Below are 25,257 nucleotides of genomic sequence, written 5' to 3'. Positions count from 1 at the left end.
GCTGTCTCAGGAGTAAAGTATCATCTCAGCTCTATGGGGTTCCCAAGAATCTTCAGTCCAGCATCCTTTTCCCAAAAGTTTATCAACTCTTTCATCAACACATCCTTTAGAAATCCTTTCTTTTCCAACTAAATTTTGTTTTCAGATTACTAAACTGCTCTAGAAGTCTACCATGTTACAGTTCATTAAATGTCACTGGATTTTACCTGTTTCTTAATGACAGGAGTTGCACGTATTTTTTTTTTTATAAATGTGAGGATCTGAAATAAGGAGATCTTTAAAATGGCTTATCTAACATATGAATCTCTTCTTTTTCTTATTGATTAAAAAAAAATATATATACAACCAAACCCCCAAACATTTTCAAAGTTGTCTTAGGCCTGATTCCAGTCAGTGGAGTCACTCACAGTTTTACAGACAATACAGTAGATACATATTTCATTCAATGCCGTAAGTAGTTTCCGTGGTTCTGTCTGCTAGTATGAAAATAACTGTAAATGTATACAAAAAATTTAATTCTTTATCCCGCATCCATTAAATGTCTCACAGGATTCCAGGCCACCTCCTCACACCTGTAAGTAAAAGCTGAAGAATAAAAAGCAAGGACTGATTTTATCTCAAGGTTATGGAAATATCATTAAACCATAAAACCATAGTGTTAAAAATTTATCTTGACATTAGAAAACGTCTCAGTGGAGTTAAAGCCTTATCACGTAATTAACTGCAGATAATTCTGTTTAATACTGAGGATCAGAATTTTAAAACAGTCACAACCTTGATAAATGGCATGTTAAATAAACTAGAGCTTCCAAAGAGTGATCAGATAGCAAGAACGAAAAAATCCAGCTCAAAGGACAGTCGAAACAAAAGCAAATCATCAAGGCAACACTGTCAAAAAGAAAGGTACTTTACCCTTCTGAAACACCTCCCCATCCAGTACAGCTGATATTTTCCACAGGTCTTATGCAAAGTAAAAATACATTGGGGCAAAATTCTGTTCACATGGAAAGAAATGGCAAAACTCTTTGATTTTTGATAGGAAGTTTCCACAAGTTTGCACTCAAGAGGCTCTCTGCCCATTGAGTGTCACAAGCAAATGAATAAAACTATAATTAATTTTCACAAAGACAAGAGCAGTGGCCAGCAGAGAAGGATGACTGTTTATAAGAGCTTCTGAGAAGCTCTTCTGACCTAAATCAGATTGGAGATTTTCCAAGAACTATCCGGAATTTAGTCATCTTGCTCCAGGACCATTTTTCTCTTTTGTCTGGCTGCCTGCTTGTTTTCCTTCTTGAGGATCCAGCATCAAACAGAATAAAAAATGACCTTTGACTGCATCTCTTTGTCGTATGCAATGAAAGAACTGATCCAAAAAAGTTCAATGGTAGAATAAGCACCTACTGAACTTGAAAAGAATGTTGGAAGAGGTTGGGAAAACAAGATTACATCTTGAAGTCAGGTATCTGCAGTGTTTCTTTATTCTATGACCACGCAGAGAAGTCATCACAGCTGGTCTTTTTTAGAGTTACACTAGAGAAAAGAGACTGCCTAAGTCTTTTACCAGAGACTTTACAGTTCCAAAGCCTTAAATTTTACCTGCTGGAAATAAGCATCCCTATTCAGCTTAAGGAAAAAAAATATAGAAAACCAGTATCTTTTCCATTGACATTCAGCTTATCTTCCAAAAACATCCTATGGGAGTGACAGAAAATGTCTGCTGCTATCTCACTAGGGATGGGGGCATATTAAAATCATATTTTAATATAATGCCATACTTCATAATGCACTCATCTGACAACCAAATGGGGAAGGCTATAAACTACCACATGGAAAATTAGAGAGTGACAACAGAGCTTTCCAAAAAAGCATTGTGCTTGACAGAACTCTGTATGAGATACTAAGTTTACTCACAAGTAAAGCATAAGGGTATATTTAGTTGACAGCTCCTTTCTCCCAAACAACTCACCTGTTCAGTCAAATTCTTCTGTCCCTTCTATCAATTCTCTTTATTATTAATGACATGAAATACCTGTACCCATGACAGGTCTGCGTCATTTGCTCTCCATTTTCCTAGGGCAGACTATCACACAGACTCAGTAACATGATCAAAAGAAGGAAATAAAACCTACTTTAATGGTCTGGTAGCCTCTGAATTTCCGGGGGGGCGGGGGAGAGGAAACAACTTAAAAACGCAGTACTTGCAGCACATTGAATAGGGTAAGGATAAATTCACAGCCAGCATAAGGAATGCATTAAGTTAGAAGTATCTTTGTGACAGAAAAGCTATAGTGGGACAAACGTTGTTACTAACAGGAGCATTCCTAGTTCTCCAGTTAACAGGATATGGAGCTACAAAGTCTTGACTTCCACTCTGCCCTTGATGCCCACTTGCATCACCTTGGTAAAATACATGGGAGGGAAGAGGAGGGTACTCATATGTGCAGACGCTTGTGCATGTGTGTACATGAAAAAATTAAAAAGCTTCTTTATTTTCTTCACCAGTGCTCCAATATATTGGGCAATCACACTGCTCCTGTAAAGCCACCACAGCCAGCTTCCATCTTAAGCTTATTATTACATAGGTGACAATATTTGTAAAGAATTTCTTACAAGCTGTGACTCAGTTCAAACTAGTTAGGCAGCGATTATCTTCCAATACTCAGCTTTATTTTCAGCTGTACAAATTCTCTAAACTGGATAACACAGAGTGTGTATTTCACATGAAGGGCATCTGACAAAAATTCAGGCCTAACTGGCATGCCAACGCAATACAGTAAAATAGTTTGAGTGGAGACTAGGTAGTGCATAAGGGTTTTTATCTATGAGTTCTTTTGACTGGGTGTATTTCAGCCCGTGTGTTTTTTCAGGGAAAACTGCAACTTCACATCACAGCAGTCTATCACCAATCAAAAAAAAAAAAAAAAACACCAACACAGTTTATTATATTACTCCTACTCCTTCTGTCCACAGCAAAAGTATTCCACAGATGTGCAAAAAGATTAAAGTAAATAAAAACTCTTACTTCATAAGAAAACACTTATTAAAACAACTAAAACATGCATAAGCTAAGGCAACTGTTACAGTAGAATTTATCAATCAATTAGAATGAAAAAATTAAATCAAGTTAAAACTAAGAATTCTCCATATGAAATATTTCTGCTCAAATTAAGCTTTCTGAATTGAAAGCAGTAAAATATGTACAGCCAAAGCCAACAATATTTCATTAGTAACATAACAAACATTTTACATACTGTGGAAGTCAATTTCAAGTACTTTACATGTAGTCTTTTAGAATAGATGATCCACATTACCCCTGAGAAAGCAGTTTGTGGGATACAGTACTGTCATGAACACCCATGAGCATATACTACTAAATGACAAAACGGGATGGGAGTATATCTGCAAATATAAGATACTGCACTTTGCAGAAAAATTCTAGGCTGAAAAGTGATGCTATATGCTCTTTATCACTGTGGAAAAATTACTTAAGATTAACTTAATTGGTTTTTAACTTGCTTTTTAATGCAGCTTCCCCACCCAAGATATTTAACATGATAATTTAAAAAGGGAAAAGAAAAAAATACTGTCTGGCAGCTGCTGCTTTAATTTTGAAGTGTTACAATTATATAAAAGCTATACTTCTGCTTAAATACTGACTGAATAGAGAAAAAATACATAGTTTGATTTCACTTTGTCATATCTCACATTCTGGACATATCTATTGAACTCCCACTCAAAAATAAATCAAGAACACAAGAAAAGAATAATTTATTAGTTGTCAAGCAATCATATTTTAATACTTACTTTGGCGAAGATCTGAAAAAAGTCAATTGCAGGTGCCAAGCGAGACAGATCCTGGATCTCAGTTTTCAAATATAGTTGCAACATCTGTGCAAGGTGCCCGAGGCCGTCTTTCATTTCTTCACTTATGTGTTCAATATCTTAAGGGAAAGGGAGAAAAAAGTATACCATGTCGTAAACAGCACCCTTTGACAACATTTTGAAAATGCCCAATGGCAGCCATACAGTCTAGACATTTCCAGTCCCAGAACTAATCTTGACAGAGGGTAATTTTGACAGAGGGCAGACATTTGTCATTTTTTGTGACAGCTACCTATCAACATAGAAGAGTTTATCGGGTTGTTACTGCCAAATCATATGAATACAACGGTGAGTTAAAGATCAAAAGCCAATAGATAAAGCAGATGTGTCAGCAGATGTAAGACATTATATATGAAAATTAGGCATCTGGGTTCATAACATTAAAAATGTACTTGAAAGTTCATGCAGCAGTACATACTTTATACTGTATTCTCCAAAGATGTATCAGAAACATTTTATGCTAGCAGATCAAAAGGGAATGTATCTTAGAGACAAAGGTAGTTTTGTACACAGCAGCCGGTAAAAGGAACAGATATGGAAGAATACTAATCAAATATCACTTTATTAAATACTAAAGCACAATTAGTCATGCTTTATGGACAGGAAACTTGAAGCAGAAAGAAACATAGTGCCTTATTTTCTAACGACGTGATCATGCACACATCAGGTCCCTGATAACACTGAAAGTGAAATTCAGCTGCCCTAGCAAGTTCAGTGCCTGATTACCTGCTTCACATTTTCCTGCCATTTAGCACAAAATGAATAAGACCTAAATGAAGAATGTGAAGGTGAACAGATTCAAGCATCAGTCTATAACAAAAGGCAAAGAGGATTATTATGCACTATGAATCAACTTCATCTCTGCATAATGGTGAACTGTTCTTTTATTTTAAATATCCAGCCTTAATGGGAATGGAAATAACCTTTTACCAAGAAAGGTTCTTCCCTGTGCTTTAGATGCAAGCTTGGCCTCCTGGAAGAGCAATTCAAGATACCTGCTCCTCTTCAAAGCCAATTCCTAGTAACTCATTTGAAAAAAGGATGCAATTAAAGCAGATGTCGCTGGGTTTGGTTAATCATCTACTGTGTACAATACTTAGGCTTCTGTGCTCTATCCCACCTGCCATCCCTCTGCTTCAAGGTATTGGCTATTTTGTTAGTTGTAAATTGGCTATCACAGTTTCCATTTCACACTCACCACACAAGTGGGCTGCTTTAATAATCTTCTGCGAACTACTTCTGACAGAGCACTAAATATTGGCTTACTAAAATGGCCAGTACCCATGGTTAGCTACCAGCTAGGAGTCTTCCAGTGGAACCAGCTACAATCTGCTTCTAGTCTCATTTCTCATTATCTATTGTATATTGTTTCCCTTTCAGCGTAAAGTAACACCTTCCAAGATCTGCTCCCATTCCAATGGTCAGTTGTGGCTGCTGAAATGCCATCTACAAGCCATGCCTGGGGTGACTCTGCAATGTGCTGAGCAAGCAATGACTCCAGAGGAATCTTAAGGGTGGTCTGTCCCTACAAGGGTTAGGGAAGGAGAGACATGCTCTCCCAGAACAATCGGATTCAGCTCCTCACAAAGTTCAAACCAAAGAATGTTGAGATAAGCCCCTCCATACCTGGCACAAAGCTATTTAATCAAAGTATTTCCCTTTTTATAGCTACCCACAGCACTACCAGCATGCATCTTAACAGTGCAGACATCTGAGGGTGATCTTGCAAGCCTGAATGAATGTACATATCAGAAATCCAGACGTGCGTTTTTCACAACATATGGAAATCTCTGGTACAGAGAAGTATCATATCTGTGTCTTCAAGAAAAGTAGCAAACTTTTAGATGACTGGAAAACTCAAGTTTAAAAATTTTTTAAAAAAAACATAAACATACACTTGCATTTCTTATATTCCTTTGAAACTAAAGATGCTTTTTGCTTCAAACGTAATTTTTCAAGACATCATTTCATTTATCTTAAACTACCTGATGTACATTGCAAAATGTATTACGACAAAGACAGGAAGGCACAATTTGCTTTATTATTAGCACATAAAACACCTTTAGAATGGAGAAAAGGAATTAACTAAGCAGCACTGTATAAATGGACACTGCAGCTCAGGACAGATGTGAACAAGAACACCAAATCCAACTAGAACTTCAGGGAGAACTTGCAAAGATGGGAGCACAATGCAATTATTCACATTCAAATCTGTCCAGGACATCAGAGTTAATGATCCCAGCAAAAAGTCCCACAGGATCTTTAATAGCAAATGATCAAGACCTGTTTTACACAGCATATCAAGAAATCAAAAGAAAAAAAAAAAAAATGTGAATGTTTTCATTTTGTGTTTTTAAGAATTTTTTTCTTTTTTTCCCAGTTGTGTAAGAACCCTGGTGTAGGATAGGAAATGCTACAAAAGGCCTGTGGAAAGTTTTCTCAATAAGGCATGGGGACTTAATTATGCAGCTGTGATACTGATACAAGTAGCAAAAAGTCTGCCCACAGTACAGCAAACAAACTCTTTTCTGCATCCCGAATCTTGGCAAGTGAAAGCAAAGTTGATTCCTGAATGGTCATAACCCATAGCAAGCCTGTAGAGCCACATAAGTAAGGAATTGCCTTATAATAAACGAGAATTAGCAAAAGTAACAATACACACAGACACGCCTCCCTACTTAATCTGAGTTTCAGAGCACTCAATGATTTTGAAGGATCTATGCAGCTAGGAATAGAACTTTATAAAGGGCTAGATACCTTCACATATTTGGGGTTGGCTTTTTTTTTTTTAATAAGTATTACATATTTTATCATATAATTATTCAATAAGTGTATAAAACTTTATATGCTTTCATTCAGTTTACATAAGTCACCCACACTGAAAATCACCCAACCATATAAAATAGCATTGAAAAGTAATAGTGAATAGTGTAAAGGAGACTGAGACAGCACAGTGACAATAACCATTTTCAGATATTTTGGACTTCCAGGAAAACAAAACAAAAAAAAAAAAAGAAAGCAAGAGTATCAATTAGAATTCTATCATATTTCTGATTAGTGTTGAAACATTCTCTTCTATTATACAGATGCTTCCTGAGAAGTTTTTTGCTTCAGAAGATCACAACCTGTATTTGTAGATCATGTGACACCCCCCCCCCCCCCCCCATGAAGCCTTCTCCCCTATATACTTAGTCTTCTAATGAAATTGCTTTTCTGACTTTCCTGTGGATTCTACCAAGTACCAAAGGAAAGTAAATCTTTATCAACACCACCTGTAAATTGTGCATTAAATAGGAAAACTGTTATGAAGTAACAGCAGCTTTTTGAGGATATAGAGGCAGGAAAAAACATTACAGCTACTACAAACTGTCACACCATCCCCAAAACCACTCTTTTGGCCTATTCTAACTGCAAAACCATAAAGACCATCTCTTCACTCTAGCAAGGAAGCTGTGAAAACAGCAAAAGGAAAGAGTTAACCAAAATCTTTACATAAGATTATGCAAGCATCACAAGCCATTTGTACTGTATTCAGTACAGTATCAATTTTGGCTAATGTCTGGGAGTCCTGAACACCTTGCGCTTTGGAGTTAAGAAGATTACACAGGAATTGTTATTAAAGATCTTAGAGTAAATACAGATGAAACAGTAGCTGTGGATCTCTCATTTGCCTCCTCCTAAACCAGATTGCTAAGGACCAGCTGCTTCTGTGTCAGTGAGAGCACAGTCATCCCTCCTGTATCACAGGGCATATCAGCATTCCCTTCAGAATGAGAATTTTAGTAGAAGCTCCCAGCCATTTTACAGATTTTTGTACAATTTGTGCGTTGCAGTTCAGGACTGTTCAATACCAAGCTTGTCTCCAGAAAATTTATCACACTTTTTCCCTTGTCTCCAGTCAAGTTAAAGGAAGTGGAGATCATCTCCTGAGGGGTACCGAGAAACCTCAGATTGTATGGAACTATCAGTTACACAAAAATCATTGCCTACACTACAGAAAAATGCTATATAGGCAATCAATATTTAATTTTTAAAGCAAAACTATCCCCTTGCCACCAGTGCCACTGTGCAACCAGCCATTGGTACTATAGAGGACCATAAAGAATTTTTTTCCCTGGATTTCAGCAGTGCTGTGAAGCATAGAAGTCCATAGTCTTCATCATTTCAACTTCATTTGAAGAATCTGGAAATATTCTAAATTCAGATACTCATCTAATTCCCCATAAACCTTTGTAACACAATTTGAGAATATTGGTGGCAGAAAATCCCGATGTTTTAAATTATTGAAATGCATTCCCTCTACCCCTTTTAATTTGTTGCCTTACTAAGGTCTTTTGCCATTGCAGTTTGGGAGGAGGCGACAGAATGTCAGGATGTACAGAAGTAAAATGTATTACTAGTTACTGTATTTTTTCTGTTTCTATGTTTTTTATTTCTACCTAACAATATCAATAGATAAAGCTGGTTTACAGCTAAAGCTCCGAATAACACTAAAAAAAGTTGAAGTAATCAAAATACTCTCTAGAAAGTCCCTTTAAGCAAGATGCAAGGATGAACTAAGGATGTATTTCTTCCTTTATAAGTCTTTAAGCTACCGCAAAATCTGGAAAAAATGTTTTCTATTTTAACATAAGCTATGCTGAGAAATTATAATGAGCATCTGTTCCTACCCAAGCAGTTAAAACTCGCGAAACCACAAAAATAATATCTGCCCAATTTTATCTGTTTTTTCTCCATTGAAAAGTCATGTAGAAGCCAGACATACACATATCTCTTGTAAATTTTTAGATTTCTTTCCTTTTTCTGGAAGTTATTTTGAAGCTTTACTCAATAACACATTAATATTAAAATAGTAAAACTTCAATGTAAAAATATACATATTTTTGCATGCGTATATCAAAATATTGGCATTGTATGTAATAAGGTAGACATGGGTTAAACTGAAAACTGAACAGGCAAGATGTACACTGGGAAATGAGAAAAAAATCAGATGGAAGTTTTGCTTTAACAAGATACACATGTTTTTCCCTTGATCTTTGAAAAAAACCTGGTTTTTTCCCACCAGAGGTTTTAGCAGGTTTTGTCTTTGATTCTGCTATTCTACAGAGCAGACCTTCAGAATGCAAGCTGCAAGAAAAATCAGATGGCCATTCTGTAAAGCAGAACTTGGAAGCATTTCCTGCAATATGGTTAGTAATTACTTACTTGACTGAAGATCGGAAAAAGAGTAGAGTCTCTCAGAAAGGCATACTGATTGTCTAAGCTGTAGAGAAAAAGATAATTAACACTTACACAGCACACTATCTTGAAAACACTCTACAAGATTGATTATTCAACGTAAGATAATTAGGTATGGCTAACAGCATCAACAAATTCGGTCATCCCATACTTTCTGTAAACTATCATAAAAATAGTAAATTGTTTTGCTATTAAAACATTTGCTACTTTTTTCCTTACCCTTAGTAATTTACTTTGGCCCTTCACACAATAATTGAAAGAAAGCAGTTTATAAGGTTAGCAGTCTCAGATTTCATGTGACTATAATTAACGCACAGTATAGCTGGGTACATATTTGCCCTTTAAAAACAATCATGCACACACTCTTCCCAACAATGTATAAATTAAGATATTAAATCATATTTTATCACCTCAGACCACAACAAATGCACATGTTTTTATCCAAGACAAACAGCACCATGGCAGGGTCAGCAAAAAAGGGCAAATCATTTTGATTTACAATCCCACACAGTCATAAACTGCTTAGACTAAAAGAAAATTTAGTCCACATAAATTAAACAAGCCATGGGAATGTCAAACACCCAGGACTTCTAAGACAGTTTAGAAAAAAAAAAAAGTAATCAAGACTAAGAGAACCCAATAATGAAAGCATGGCCTCTAAAAGGAAGGCTAGCTAAAAGTGTTTCTGTCCTTACCACTCACCCAAATAAGGCTGAATGAGGTTCCCAGTGAAGTTAATGGAAAAGCATCAATAACTTCAACACCACAGAATGAAGAAAAAAAAAAAAACCCATATCCAAAAAAACCTACCAAACACAAAACAGTGTCCTTTCCTTCAAGGCAGAAAAAAAGTTTAGAATGCTACCACAAAGTCATAGGAAGAGAAAGTCAATAAACAGGTCCCTTAAGGTTAATTATGTCCATTTTCTTATCTCTTGATCCTTTCAGCATTTCTGCAAATTAATCAGTAATCTTGTAATGCAATATGCAGTCTCCAATTTTACTCAGCAATCCCAGTCACTTCAGCTTTCTAGCTCTTAATTACATTAAAAATGTAGAGTGAAAAAGTATTTATCTGAATCTGTTACACTGAGTAAATGTAAAAGAATGTCACTTACTAGTTTAAAAACAATCCTGCCAGCAAGTCTGACAGAGTCTGGAGGAAAATTAGGCTTGATGCTCTTAAGACACCTGCATTCCTGCTTGTGGTCCAGCCAAGCTTCTTTCTATTAGGATATTTTTAAAAGGAAGAGAAAAAAAAACTGCATGTTATTCTATATGACATATATCCCATTTTTTCATACATATACACATGCACGTTTTATATATAGTTATTTATATTTATGTATGCACACAAACAAACACGCTCAGCTTCACCATTGGCTGGATCTGGGCATCCAGAACCACCACAGCATCACAGCCATTGAGCCGGGCTGGGAGGAACAGCTGCAGAGCCAAAAGACAGCTCCAAAGGACCAGGAAGGGACCTTCCTTGGGCACCGATGTCCACTGACTCTTGCAGCCTCCAACACAGGCAACCTCAGATGCTGACTGTCAAAGAAACAACAGCACATAGGCTATGCTGGTAAAGTGTAAGACTGCAGCTATAACAGAAGTATTGTGGAAAGGGACACGTTGGGTTATCCACTCAAACCAACTCCCATCATGCAATTCCCTCCTCTAATGTAATTAATTGTGTAACTGATACTATGGAGACGGGAGCTACAGTATAGTGCAAGTTCAGGACACACCAGTATTACCATTATGCTACCTCAGAATTTAACTTTACCTTTAAGAAAGCCCAAGAGAAACAAAAAACTGTATGGTCAAGTTCCCAGTCTAATTCCTTGCCAATACAAACCTTACTTCAGTCTGTTTCATGCTACTGTAACAACATAGTTTGTACCATGCTTTTTTGAACATTTTATCTGATGCCTTTAATGCACAAAAGGAACATGTAAAGATAGAATGAAAACTGCACAGAAACCTAGAAGAAACACCTTTATGTTTTGCCCCATGTTTCTGCTATACAAATAATTTTCTTTGCCTTTATGCAACATGCTATAAATAGCATCATCAGCTTAGTTCAAATTGCTATCACTAATCCAGCCAGCTGAAATCTTCACCAGACAAATAAATGGGCTCCGATTCTCATTTCATTGTGGCAAGAAGAGATGGAGGTGCATACTCCACAAGATTGGAGAGAACTAGAAGGGATGCTAAAATTTCCTCTACTATCTTAATTCTGCCAACATACACAACACTCTAGGCAAGCATCCACTCAGCAGTCAAGAGCACAGAGGCCTTCAGAGTCTACCCACCAAAATGCAGCTGCTCTATAGCAACAGTCAAGTTTTCCACACTGCAAAAACTGTCCCCAAAGATCTCCAAGCTGATGAGGCATTAATGCCCATAGCTGGGAGCACTTGTGATATTTTCACAGTTCAGACCCAGAACGGTTGCTGTAACCAAAATTTACCAAAATAGAACACGGAACCAAAACTATTGTAGTTGCATGTACTACTTGAACCTGCAAATTTAGTTTCATGAGACACTTTCATTGGAGCAGCAGATAAAGACTAACACTACCATAGCAGAGAAGAGACAGGATGAAAAGGTGAGAGAAAGCTGCTATATATTGAAATACATAATATTATTTCTTTTTCCTCTTCCTTGTCCCCCCAAATCAATATGGAAGAGCAACAACAATGAGTCTCCAGCTAATGGAACATGATGGAAGAGACAGGCAATTTCCGATTTTTTTTTACCTTCTGTCTTTACAAGATGAAAATTCTGTTTATAATTTACAAAAACTCCAAGCCTATCTCATTAATATAATACATATTTACATGTTTAATTCACATACAGAACGGTTTGGGTTGAAAAGGACCTTAAAGACCATGAAGTTCCTACCCCTCTGCGTAGGGAGACCTTCCACTAGACCAGGTTGCTCAAAGCCCCATCCAACCTGGTCTTGAACACTGCCAGGGAGGGGGCAGACACACCTTCTCTGGGCAATCTGTGTCAGTGTCTCACCACCCTCACAGTAAAGAATTTCTTCCTAATACCAAATATAGATCTACCTTCTTTCACTTTAAAGCCATTACCCCTCATCCTATCACTCCATGATATACAGTCCCTCCCCACCTTTCCTGTAGGCCCCCTTTAAGTACTGAAAGGCCACTATAAGGTCTTCCCAGAGCCTTCTCCAGGCTGAACAACGCCAGCTTTCTCAGCCTGTCCTCATAGGGGAGGTGGCTCCAGCCCCCTGATCATCTTCGTGGCCCTCCTCTGGACCAGTTGGAAGAGGTCCATGTCTTTCTTATGCTGAGGCTCCCAGAGCTGGACACAGTACTGCAGGTGGGGTCTCACCGGAGTGGAGGGGGAGAATCACCTCCCTTGACCTGCTGGCCACACTTTTGATGCAGCCCAGGCTACAGGTGGCTTTTTGGGCTGTGAGCGCACAATTGCCAGGTCATGTTGAGCTTCTCATCAGCCAACACCCCTATGTCCCTCTCCACAGGGCTGCTCTCAATCCACTCATTGCCCAGCCTGTATCTGTGCTTGGGGTTGCCCTGACCCAGCTGCAGGACCTTGCACTTGGCCTTGTTGAACTTGCTGAGGTTTGCAGGGGCCCACCTCTCAAGCCTGTCAAGATCCCTCTGGATGGTCTCCCTTCCCTCCAAAGTGTCAACCACACCACACAGCTTGGTGTCGTTGGCAAACTTGCTGAGGGTACACTCAGTCCCATATATTCACAGTATATGTCTGAAGCCACCCAGCTGTTTCAAATACTTTTAAAAAGAAAATTGAAAAAACAGGGCACCACAAAAAAAATTGCTGCAATGACAAGAACTCAAAATAACCAAGGGCTTCTGAAAGTGGCTGTTTCTCACAGATATGCAGTGAGGGAAAAAAAAAAAAAAAAACAAGCTCAGAAAACCAGCTTCTGTTAGGTAACTGCCACACAGAACGTGATAAAATGTCTAATAGAAATTACATGTTCAGCAATAAAAAAAGGGAATAGCAATGATATGTGCAAGTGCACATCACACCTGTAGACACTGACATGCTAGTTATAAAGATTACAAATGCTATCATACAACTTTTTCTTAAGCTGCATTTAAGTGGGGAAATTGTTTCAGGTGACCAGTTTTCAGCACCAGCAGCATTCACTCTGTTTCATTCAGGCGTTCAGGCTTTTTTCCCGCCCCCCCTTTGGCTTACACATAATAAATAAATGGGACTTTTTATTTCTTTCAGATACATGGGAGATTTGTGATTTCATTTCCTTTACCTATAACTCTACAAGGTGAAAAAATGACACCAAGAAGGCATTAATCCAAATACAGTTGGTGTCACATACTGTCTGAAAAATAAAAGTTAAGTACCTAGTGCTGAATAGAATTATTCTTGTCTAGAAGAAACAAGGTCATGCTTGTAAATGTCCAGACATCATTCTGTGTAATATAATTATATCAGCATTTTTATTCCACTTAAAATTGTTCTTTGGAGTAAGCCTTTATCTGTCAATTTTTTTCCCTACATAAATGTCGCACAGAATTCTAAACATGATATAGGTGACACCAAAATAATTAATAGCTTACCCAACCAATAAAGCTCTAATGAGATGAAATATGCAGTACCATATAGCATCATATGCCATGTTTCTTTGATATGTGTCCCATGTGAAAAGAACAGTTCAAACACACACCTTCTGCAAAACAGCACTTTGGCCAAAACTGATGCCAAAATTAATTAGCCCGACTCCTCTGCAGAAGGTAGTACAGGCACTGCCATTCTCTTCCTCCCAACTGGCCAGGGAGAGGAGGAAAAGCTCCAAATGCTTTAAGGATAGTGAAATTCAACAATATTTCTTCTCACTACCAATACAACAGGGATACAAATTACAGAACAATATCAAACACAAAGATTTGTGACCCTAGAGAGACCTACTTTTAAAGTCAGTCTCTAACAATACTTATGGAAGGTTTTCATAGCTCTGCATATCCTGTCTTTCACGGTATTTATAACCCATATACAGCATGAGTATAAATACTACAGAGCAGATACTAGATACTACAGGTACAGCCACCTAGTACAACTCTTCTCCCTCCCCACCAGAGAAGGTCTTCCAACAACAGATTTTTTTTCCCCTGTTCGAAATGAACACTGTCAGAAGGAGGCAAAGACAGACAAGCAAACAGTGCAGGGCAGTACCCAGCCCTTCTCCTCCTCCTCCTGGCTTCACTACACTTCCTAACTCAGGAAGACTATCCCTCCTTTTATGTCCTCCCAAATCATCATCTCTCAATCAAGCTTACTGTATCCCAAGAGCAATTCCTCAGGCTTTACCCAAGTGAAAAGGGTCAGCACGCACATGGCTTAGGAGACAGTGCAGGATATAGTTGTTTACTGGTAGCAGATTGAGAGTCTTCCCCCCTCCCACCCCAAACCAGCACCACACAAACACCAATGCATCACTGGGCAGCCCAGGCCAAGGATCACCTCCTACTGGTGCAGGGCACAGGCAGAGACCCATCACACCTGCTTGCAATGTCTTGCATCTTTTTAGCTGAGTCAGTTTGCCAATGCGCATCCATTCTTGCGCAGACATATGTTATCCCTGTCTCCCAATGGCCCCTACCCTATGAAAGACCTAAAACCAATGTTTATGAAATTAATGTTTCCCTTGTCTCCTATGCAGATTTAAAAAAAAAAAAAAAAAAAAAATTAATGCTTCCTGCAGATTAACATGGTAATGAAAAGCAGTTACAGACTAGAACTTGTTAAAAAAAATATCAAAGTGAGATATTTTTCCATTGGAAGGTTTTGATTTGTTAAAAAGACATAATTTGTAATTTCCAAAGGATCGTTCAAATTTTTGCAGAAATGTCTTTTTAATTAAACCATTTCAATAATGTTTGATAAGGGCACATTCTGAATTCTGCCTGAAATGACTCTCCCATTCGTCAGAGATTATTATCTATATCACTGGTCCCCAGTCTATGGAATGAACAAAATTAATAAACATTGCCAGGAGAGATCACAGCAGTGATTACAAGGAGCAGCAGATGTGGTAACTCTATGTTTGGAAGGACACCCAGCCAACATAAAACACTGCTAGAAGGCAGCTCCAGGAAATTAGGCATCAACAACTGGGAAAGGGTCTACAATAGAGAAGTGTCAAAGAGGTGCAAAATTCAGTGACATCCAACTGAAAAAAAGTTTAAAAACAAAAGGTCTACATATACTTGATCCTGAAATCAGAATTCCATTGAAAAAGGTCAGCCCAAAGGATCTCTTGCGATAACTTCCAGTCCCACATTTCTAATATTTTTATTGAAGTAAATTGAAGTGGTAAAAGTAAAAGCAAACTGCTTCAACTGGCTTGGGAAAACAAAACAAACAAATTAAAAAAAAAAAGAAAAAGAGAGAGAAATTTTGAAGTTTGGCACAATTCACATGAAATTTTCAACCTTGTCATTATGGAGATTTCTACAAACTGGAAATTCTAATTCCCATATAGTTTTGTTCAGGACTCCTAGCTCTGCCCACACATCTCCCTTAAAGGACAAGAATTCTCATGGTAAGTTGCAAAAAGCGAAACATTTTTGAAAAGACTATTTCTTCTCCTATAGGTTAGCCTGAAAACAGTTTTTATTAATCACCTGACATTTTAAATCAAGTTAAGTCTACAAGATATTTTCAGCTTTAAAGTGCGGCTCATTTTAGTACATCCTAACAGAAATCCCTGCTTTTATCATAAACCTAGTTCAGCTTCTCAGATTAATCTTTAAGTCAATTTTTTACATTCATTCTGATTTCATTTAGTGTATTCATCAGAAAACTCCAGAAAACTGCCTGTTTAAGCCTAAGTGTTTTAAGTAGTAGTATTCATTAAGCACACATAAAATACTCAAATCATTCTACAACTAAGTGTAAATTTTAAATCCAACTTCACAATTTGCATTGTGAAGTTATCCATAATTATAAAACAGAAATAGTCCTGCCAATATTCACTTTTTTAAAGGTGCAAACTCCAATTTCATTCAGTACCCTGCTTATTTTGCTCAGCAATTAGTTCAATTAGAAGTGCACTATTAATAAATTGCACTAAAGCTACAGAGGCTAAGTAGAGCACAAAGGTTTTGGTTTGGCAAGGACAGCTTCACTAACAGCTGCTATAAAACCAGAACTGCACTGTAGTTTAGCTAGCTTACCAAAAGAAATATGAATTAGAGGATAGTCCTCAAAAGCAAACAGATCTGGCTGGTCTCAGTTTTATTTAGATCACCTGCCCTGAGTCATCAATCCCAATAAATTCACTGTTTTGACTAGAAAAGAACATTTTTTTCAGTTATTCAATTGCTACCTAATATTATGGGATATTATATAATACTAATTCAATATTACTTTATTAATATTAATAGTTCAAGACACTACATAACAGTAAATACACAGCATTTTAAGTGCAGATTACTTTTAGCAGCAGTAGCATGTCTTGCTGAAATCAATACCTACAACTGTGGATGGCTTCAAGCACACAAACCCTAGAGCTAGAAGCACAAAGCAAAGATACCCAAGACAGCTTCAGGCTATCCAGTGTGAATCCTTGAAGCATGTTCCCATTGTTGTTTTCTCTAAAGACAAAGCCCCATTTCCTACCTTCATTGTTACTACACATAAGTTGGAACAGGGTGTTGCATTACACCTTGCATTGCTCTGTTCACATTAGAGACTTGCCATTAGAAGCTTTACCAATGACTCTCCTAGCAGATATTTGTTTCAAACTTACCTTGCAAATACTCTGGTCTTACATTCTTCAGTCATATTTTCCTTATGATCTCCCATAAGTCTACCTGTGACATTATTATTGATGCTACAGTAAGCACCTAGTGTACGTTGCACACATTTGCCATACAATGAATCAAAATGACATATCTTGCTCCTTTTTCTCTCCATATGTTTTAATCCCCAAAAGGAGGGGTTTCTGGCATGTTGAAGAACACTGCAGATTATACTGAGGCAGAATTGTTTATAGAAGCACAGTATGTGAAAAGATCATTTGAACGTCAAGGACTTAACTTAAAAAGTTAAATACATAAACATTTAATAGAGTATCACTACCAGTATGTTTTGACGATTAGCTGGTCTTCATTTTTCTCAAAAAAAAAAAAACAAAAAAAACCAAAAAAAAACCCAAACAACACACCACCCACAAACAAACAACAAACACACCACAGAAGTCACAATGCAAAGCTAAGAGGAATCATTTAAAAATTCAAGTCTTCTCTAAGGGGACCCTCACAGTTCAAATCTCAGATGCCTGGTTCTCCACTATGTTAGACTTTACACAGTCATTTACCCTTTATTTACCCTTGCATGTCCGCTCAGTACAGAGTCCTGCCAACTTCACCACACATGCTGAAGTGACAAGCCAAATACAAGAGCTAAAGTTTTAGGTGTGAACACCTTTAAGAACTGTTTTAGATGATAGCATTCTTAGATAATTCAGGTTGGAAGGGATCTAGAGATCTCTTGTGGCAAAGTAGGATCAGCTCTGGGGTAAGACCCAGCTTAGAGCTTTATCCAGCAGGGTCTTGAAACCCTCGAAGTATGCAGATGACATAAACACCCTGGGCCAGCCTGTTCCACCCTAAACAAAATTTGGAGCTTCCAAACCCCCCTGCTTTCTAACACTCCTCACTGAGGTGGGAGGCTAGGTGCGGCTGGCTAAGGATTCCAAGATGACCTCTTGGCTGTCCTCAGGATGAAAGAGCTTTTCATTATATCCCATGTGAATCTCTCTTCCTCCAACTTAAGCTTATTGTCCCTTGTCCTCCTGCCATGCACCACTGTGAAGAGCCTGGCTTCACCTTCTTGAAAACCTCCTCAGAGGTGCAGTTTTGCCCAAGGCTGCCTCACGTCTGCACATTCTTGACCTTCATTTCCTCTTAAGAAACTGCAACATGTACTTTGTCATGATAAAAATTACTCTTGAAATACAAATTTTTTTATTGCAAAATTGACTTAGAGCCTTCAGCCTACAGCCATCAAAGCTGAAGAATTGTGTCTCCCCCTCTCACCAAGCACAGCCAAACACAAACATTTTAGCTTGGTTTTGTCTATTGCACTGATTATAATCTTATATTTGTAACTATAAAAATACTCAAATAAAACAAGGCAGCATGTTTACACACTCTGTCCTTAGCTACAAATAAATTGCAGTGTGGAGGTATGACAATGTGCAAAAATGCATGAAGATCCTGTGAATAAAGTATTCAAATTGTTTTCTTCAACCTCTTATAGCTGTTATTTTTCATCTTACCTGACAAGATTTACCACAGTATTTAGCAACCTTGCACTGAGAGCATCTGTGCAGATGTTCATTCCTGTTTAGAAAAAAAGAAAATCAGTTATAAATACAAATAGAGTTTTGTGTTTATCCTTCTTAGTTAACTAGCAATTTTCAAATATTCCAAGGCAACAAAAATATCTGAAAAATAGTAGTCTAAAATGCACTGTTACACAAGAAAAAATTGTGTATGGTTACATTCAAAGCTATATTCACTCAGCACCTCTGGGGCTACTTTGGATCAACAGTAAAGATACCAAATGTGGGGGGTTTTTTGCCATATAGCTATAACCCTGAGGAGTTTGATTTTGTAGATAACATCGTAATTAGAGTTGTGCAATACAGCTATTTTATTTATTATCTACCTTGAGTCTTGTCTTAAACAAGCATCACTATCTGTCTTAAGCAAGACCCTGCTGTGAACCTGAAGTTACTACATCAGAGAGTCTAAAGTTGACATGTCAGCAGAAATTTCCATTCTAAGAAAATACTTCTGACTGGTGGACAGTGAGATCAAAATAAAAATTCATTTGTGGGTGGATGGGTGGATGAAAATCCAGTGAAAACTCGAAGGACAACTGCCAGAGTTAGACATCACAAAGCATCTCCTGATTCTAGTACCACTTTCTGATGCTGTCTTAGTTCTTACAACTCAAATACAGAAGTAAAGACATTTAATTCCAATGAGTAGAAACAAGACATAGATTTCAAGCTTCCCTCTCTTCTTACTTTCCTGTAGAAAATACTGAACATGTTACATTATTCTGGTAACACAGGGAAGTTTTCATTTTGATTTCTTAACATGCAAAATTACTTATATGCTATAGAGGCATTCATTAGGCTGGGAAAACAGTACATGTTTTTTTTGCTGTTGTTAAAACTGAAGGCAGGAGAGTTACAAATACAGACACAATAACTAACTAGACTGTATGGACAGCATAATCCTTATTACTTCCCCTCAGACTTCCTCATGGCCATCTGTTTGACCTTAACCAAGCACAGCAGCTCACTGGACACCACTTATCTCATGAGCTGCATGTGGCCAAACACAGCTCGCTCAGACCCAAGAAATTGTCACCATGAGCTGCTACTCAGTATCCGCTTCTCCATCCTTCTGCAAGGCAAGGAAGGAGGTATGTGTCAGTCACGCCACTTTTCCCCTCAAAAGGCAATTTTAGGAATGCAGTCTTTGCATTGCTATAGTGCTTTACATTTAGCTGCCTCTAATCTTATTATACAGATTATTTCAGATTTCAAATTTAATTGGGAGATAACTAAGGGTACACAGCCCATTTCAAACTGAAAGTGCAAGTTTAAATGATCAGATGAAGGACCTTTCTCTACAAGATTCCCCACATCTGCACATCAGTACTAGATGGGCTCTTTTCACTCACACTCCCAACTGGTGCAACTAAAACAAGGTGTAATTCTCTGTCTCTGCTGACACCAAAAGAAAAACCCTCTGCTGTCATCAGTAATCTAGAGACTGCATGTCATATACTCAGATTCCCAACTCAACTGCTTTTATAACAGGATCTTTCTTCTTTTACTTACACCACTCAGTTGTCCCCAAATTTTAATATCTATGGGTGACTTCAAAATGGTAGAATGCTCTCCAAATGCCATATTCAAAAAAGACAGCACCAGCCCGCCCACAAACTTCAAACTAGAACTTCCGGATGATTAATTTTGCCCACTGATTTCAGCCATAACACCAAAACTATCAGTAGGGGCACAACACCAGAAATACTGTGGAGCATCCTCTAGCACAAACCGACCCCTCCTTTCCCTCAAGTCCCACAAGTAGAAGAGGTATTTTGCTGATATACCAAAGTATAGCTATGTTAGAATAATTAAAAATAACAGCTTATGCGCTATCTTTGGACTCTTGTAAGCATTCAAGGAGTTTACATAGCTGCATTGGTCAAAGATAAGAGGAGCATTATGTACAGATCATTACAATCAAGTAATAATCTTTTCATCTCTACTTCATAAAATCACTATTTTATTGCTCAATATTTTGTAGGCATTACTACTAAGTAACAGGAGAAAAATAAATTTGAAATATTTCGGATATAAGCACACGTTTTGCTAATTGTCTTCTTTACCTTCATACCTGCAAAGCTAGCCCTGGAGACTGATAAAAACTGGCAACTATTGAATTCCTATAAACAGAATCTAAGATCTTACACATGCACAGTCAGTTTTTGATTTCAAGGTGCGAAGTCGGAGGACAATGCAGAGGTAGAAACAAATGTGAAATCGTTTTGCCAGCTGGGGAGAGCTGCTTCATTTTCAAAGTCAAGCAATGACACAACTTTAACCAGCCTATGATAGAGGAGCATGTTTCTCATTCTAGACTAGAAGCTCACATCAGAGTAATTTTGGGAAAAAATTCCCTTCAGTGGAATAATTATAGTAGACAAAAAAAACCACCACTAGAAGTGCTGTTTGGACCTGCTCATTGATTTGGATATCAGAAGCAGTCCACGTGTAAATACATGATCATAAACTACACATACAAATTCTTTCCCACCGAGACAAGTTTTGACACATCTTTTAATACTAAGCAGCACCTTGTATTAAGGACATAAAGAATCATGTATAAGAAATCCACACCTTCTTTCTAGATATTTCACAATTAACAGGATAGATTAAAACTTTTCTGAAGCTAGACTTTTCAAATTACTGAAAGAAGACGCTACAATCATTTTAACTTGTTCAGTTATTGCTTTATTACCTTTAGTGTCTCCCTGTGAACCATTCACAACATTGCAGGCAACATTACCACTAAAAATCTGCCTACCGACCTAGAACAAAAAAAAGCAGACCAAGCATCTAGAACTTTGGTTTGCTGTTCAGCTCCCCACATACACAGCCACAGCCCTGGAGACGGTCACTCTGCAGTGTGTCCCTGTTACTCTTCATAAGTTTGTTTTATGTGGCTGTACAGAATCAGAGATGTCACAAAGGAACTTTCATCTCTCTGTTTCTCAATACTTCCTTTGTATTCAATATTCTACACCCGGTATTAGCAGCCTCTAGCAAACTTTTCATCATTCTACAGTATTATCTGAATGACTAAATGCTCACCCTACTGCAGAAAGGCCGAGCAAAACCATTTTGAAGGCAGACCTTTTTTGTTCTAAATGCCATTCATCAAAACATGGTAACAAGTTAGGAATTTGGTACAGAGCATTTGAGACTTTAGTCCCATACATATTAAAGCACCAAAAAGTCTCAGCAGTAACAAGTAAAATACAGATTACCAAAGCTGAGTAATTATAACTTTCTGGAGCAAGAATTTAAAGGAATGAATGCCCATAATTATCAGAGAAGTCTCTCCTACAGATTTCGCATTCTTCCATCAGAAGGCTAGATCTGACAACCTTAATATACTGCAGGCATACCTTACCATGGTATACCTCTTGATATCTCTCCAAGAGATGCCAGGATTTACTGGAATCATTGGTGTGAAGTCAGCAACGTGTATTCATTTTCTTTTGTAAAACAATTAGTGGATCTGTCACCACCAGCACCCATTGAAGTTTCAATAATGTACAGGATTATTTCCTTCATGCCTAAGGGTTAACAATGCTGCAGTAACAAAGGCACAAAAATTTAAGGATCATCACTCAAAACTTGGACTTTTGCCAAACTGACAGTACCAGTCAGATTATTTGAATAAGACAACTCTGTGTTGGCACCATGCAATGAATGAACTCTCCATTCATCTTTTGATGTTTCTTTGAATGACAAGCAGATGTCGAACGCCTGTTACAGAGCTGAGTAATAAAGCTACTGATGAAATCCATGCTTTCTCTTCCAATCCTCTCGTCCCTCTTGGACTAAAAAAATTCCTTTAAATTTATAGCATCTATGAATCTTGCTGCATGACATATTAAAACAGCATGATCTAAAACACTTAATCTGAATACAAAGAATTTAAGAATAAGATTCATGTATTCATATATACAGGATTCATGTACTCTAACATTTTTTTTTAAAAATGAATCAATTCACCAAGCTTATTCAAGTCCTTCTCAATATTTTATTAATGTTTAGGTTTTATTGAAACAATTTTAAAGTCACTGTCAAATACTCTCATTTGTCAGGTTACTCACAAGATAGCTACTGCATCTCACCTAATGTGACTAATTTCATGGATGAGAAAATGCACAGAATTTAATCTCTGAAAAAGTTTCTGCTGCAATAAAAAACAAAAGAAAGATGCAGCAATTGAAAATAAGTCATTAATTTTCCAATGCAGCTTCCACAAGATTTTTGAAACAGGCACAAACCCTTGAGAAACACAAGTGAGGATCTTAGCTTATACTAAAAAAATCCACAAGAATAAAGCAAGCAGGGGTTGTCAGTTGTCCTCTAGCACGGTCTTATGGTCAGGTGAAGAATCTATACCCGGAGGAATTTCCACATTACTAAACCTTTTCATCACTATTGTCTACAACCATTCACAGAATAAGCTCTCCCAATGTGTACCAAGAAGGCAAAAGAAGTAAACACAAATATATAGATAGGTGGAGGAAGTCCAAAGGGATCAATATGGACAGGAGACAAAAGAAAACCTATGAGTTACGAAAAAACTAGTAAGACAGTTCGACTGGAAGTGGTGCTGTCTTGGTTTGAAAGACAGGTGTCTGTGGAAGAAGGCAGCAGCCTCCCTTGAAATGGAAAGTGCAACCCCCTTCCCTCCAAATTATTGTAATTTTGAAATTAACGGGCCTTCAGGCAAAGATATGGGGAACAGGAATAACAGTTCTTTACTAATATATATATATATATAACACAAGGCAGGGGAAAAAAAAAAAAAAAAAAAAAACAACCCACTGGTTTACACTGACAGAGTCAGGAATACAACCTGACACCGTTAGGGTGGCAGTAGCTGTCCGATAAGATGGTGGCTGCAGTCCTCCTGAAGCGATGGATGTAGTTCTGTGGAAGCAGCAATCAGGTAAAAGAGTCTGGTCTTCCTCCGAAGGTCCAGTGGTAGGTAGGTAGCTCTTGTCCTCTGGAACTCCAGTGGGGGGAAAAGCTCCTCTGGGAATCCAGTGGAAGAAAGGCTGCCAGGGTGTTCAAAATCTCCGTTTTTATTTGGCATGGACTGCTTGGCTCCTTCCCCCCCCCCGGGCGGAGCAGCTCACAATGGGATGGGGAGTCGTGAGGCAGTTCCTTGATGGGCCATTAACAGGAGATAGCCCAGGAGCAAGTTATCGATGGGTCAGGCGATAAGGCATTGTTGTGCCCATTAACAGGAGATAGTCCAGAGGGGGGAGGCAGGGAGCACCGCCCCACCTGGTCTCAACAGCTCCTGAAGATGGTAATAGAATATTTTTTTTCTTTTGGCAAATTTTACACTGTAACCCAGGACAGGTGCACACATCCTCCTCAGCAAAATAACTTTTTTTCGTTTCACTTTTTTTAAACCTCTTTTTTGTTAAAGGTGTGAGAAGACTAGAGCATTGTAATGAGAGGTTGATGACGAGCGGTGAGGCAGCTGAGTCTATAGGAAGCTGCTCCCAAATATAAGCGGCAGCAACAGAGACACCCTGAAGATGCATGGCTAATATCCCAAGAAGAACATGCCAAGTCTGAATCACAGAGTGAAGTGGTTGATGAGGGTTTGTCTGGACTGTCAGGTCCTACCAGAGCCACACCTGAACTCTCACAACGTACAAAACGTGCCCTTTCAAAAACATCACAAAATACTTCTGTTTTCCAGGAAAGGTTCTAATATAATTTTAAAAAACATAACAAACCCCAACCAAATACAATTAGACTACTTATTTTATAACGAAAATGCATCTACACTTCTCTGTTGATTGCAGACACTTGACTTTCAGCCCTACTCAGAAGATAAGTGTCAGATATAACAGAACATCTGATTACCAGACTGCACTCAACACTCCTTTCTATGCAGTTTATTCACACTTCCGCTTCTGCCACAGTTCACAGGAAAAAAAAGGGCAATCTCGCACGAATCCCCTACTGCATTTTTGTTATTGATATTGTTTTTTCAGTTAATAATCCAGCCCTATAATACACGTAACAAAAGAACAGCTCTTTCGGACGCATGTCATCTTGAACTAATTTCCTGAACAAACTTAGACCTTTGCGATTCAGTCAAACATGCCAAGTGCATAAAGTCTACTCAGATTTTCTCAAGTTTGTGCATTTCAGACCTGTCACAGAGTGAAAGTGATCAGTACCTATAGTAGGCAAACACGTCATTCATCGTTTTACTAATATGCCTCTGTCTTCTAATAATAAAAATGTGAATAACAAACAGCCATTTTAAAATCAGTAGATTTGAGAGCAAAGCGATTATGTTAAATGCAGCTACAATTTGCTTTCCTCACCTCTCTCCCAGCAGGATAACTCAGTGTAGTGGCACAGTTGGTCCGCAGCTGTTACCCCACTGCTGACCCAGATGGGCACCAGGCACTGCAGGTAGGGGGCATCTCCAGCATACCAAAAAGCTGCAGTACAGCTCTGGGGACAAGGACGAAGGGTGCTGGGGGACAAGCAGCAAAAACCCCAGGGCATATGCCTTTGCAACATCTGAGGTCCCAGCCCTTGGCAAGCAACAACTCTCCACAGCCAGCAAGCCATGCCCCCAGCAGGTGTTCCCAGCCCCTCCAGTGCCCTGGGTGCTGACTTGGGGCAGCTTGGCAGGCTCAGGGCTTCCCCCCCTTCTCCCCTGCCAGGGCCCTGGACCCATTCTGCAATTGCAGGTCAGCTGGCAGAAGAGAAGCCATCCT

At 38.3% G+C, this 25,257-nt stretch overlaps 1 protein-coding gene across 1 annotated transcript in view; it reads right to left on the bottom strand.

Moving 5' to 3' along the window:
- SMYD3 (SET and MYND domain containing 3) overlaps positions 1-25,257 on the bottom strand; it is a 434,008-nt gene that overhangs the window by 358,975 nt on the left and 49,776 nt on the right. The window contains exons 2-5 of the mRNA XM_086460934.1: positions 18,452-18,515; positions 10,239-10,346; positions 9,088-9,145; positions 3,805-3,941 (exon numbers count right to left, since the gene is read on the bottom strand). Coding sequence (XP_086317060.1) covers positions 3,805-3,941; positions 9,088-9,145; positions 10,239-10,346; positions 18,452-18,515 — 367 coding nt within the window. The remainder of the gene's footprint in view (positions 1-3,804; positions 3,942-9,087; positions 9,146-10,238; positions 10,347-18,451; positions 18,516-25,257) is intronic.

Source organism: Leptosomus discolor, chromosome 2 (assembly GCF_034619465.1).
Source record: "Leptosomus discolor isolate bLepDis1 chromosome 2, bLepDis1.hap2, whole genome shotgun sequence".
Classification (NCBI taxonomy): domain Eukaryota; kingdom Metazoa; phylum Chordata; class Aves; order Leptosomiformes; family Leptosomidae; genus Leptosomus; species Leptosomus discolor.
This window is presented reverse-complemented; position numbering and strand designations above follow the sequence as displayed.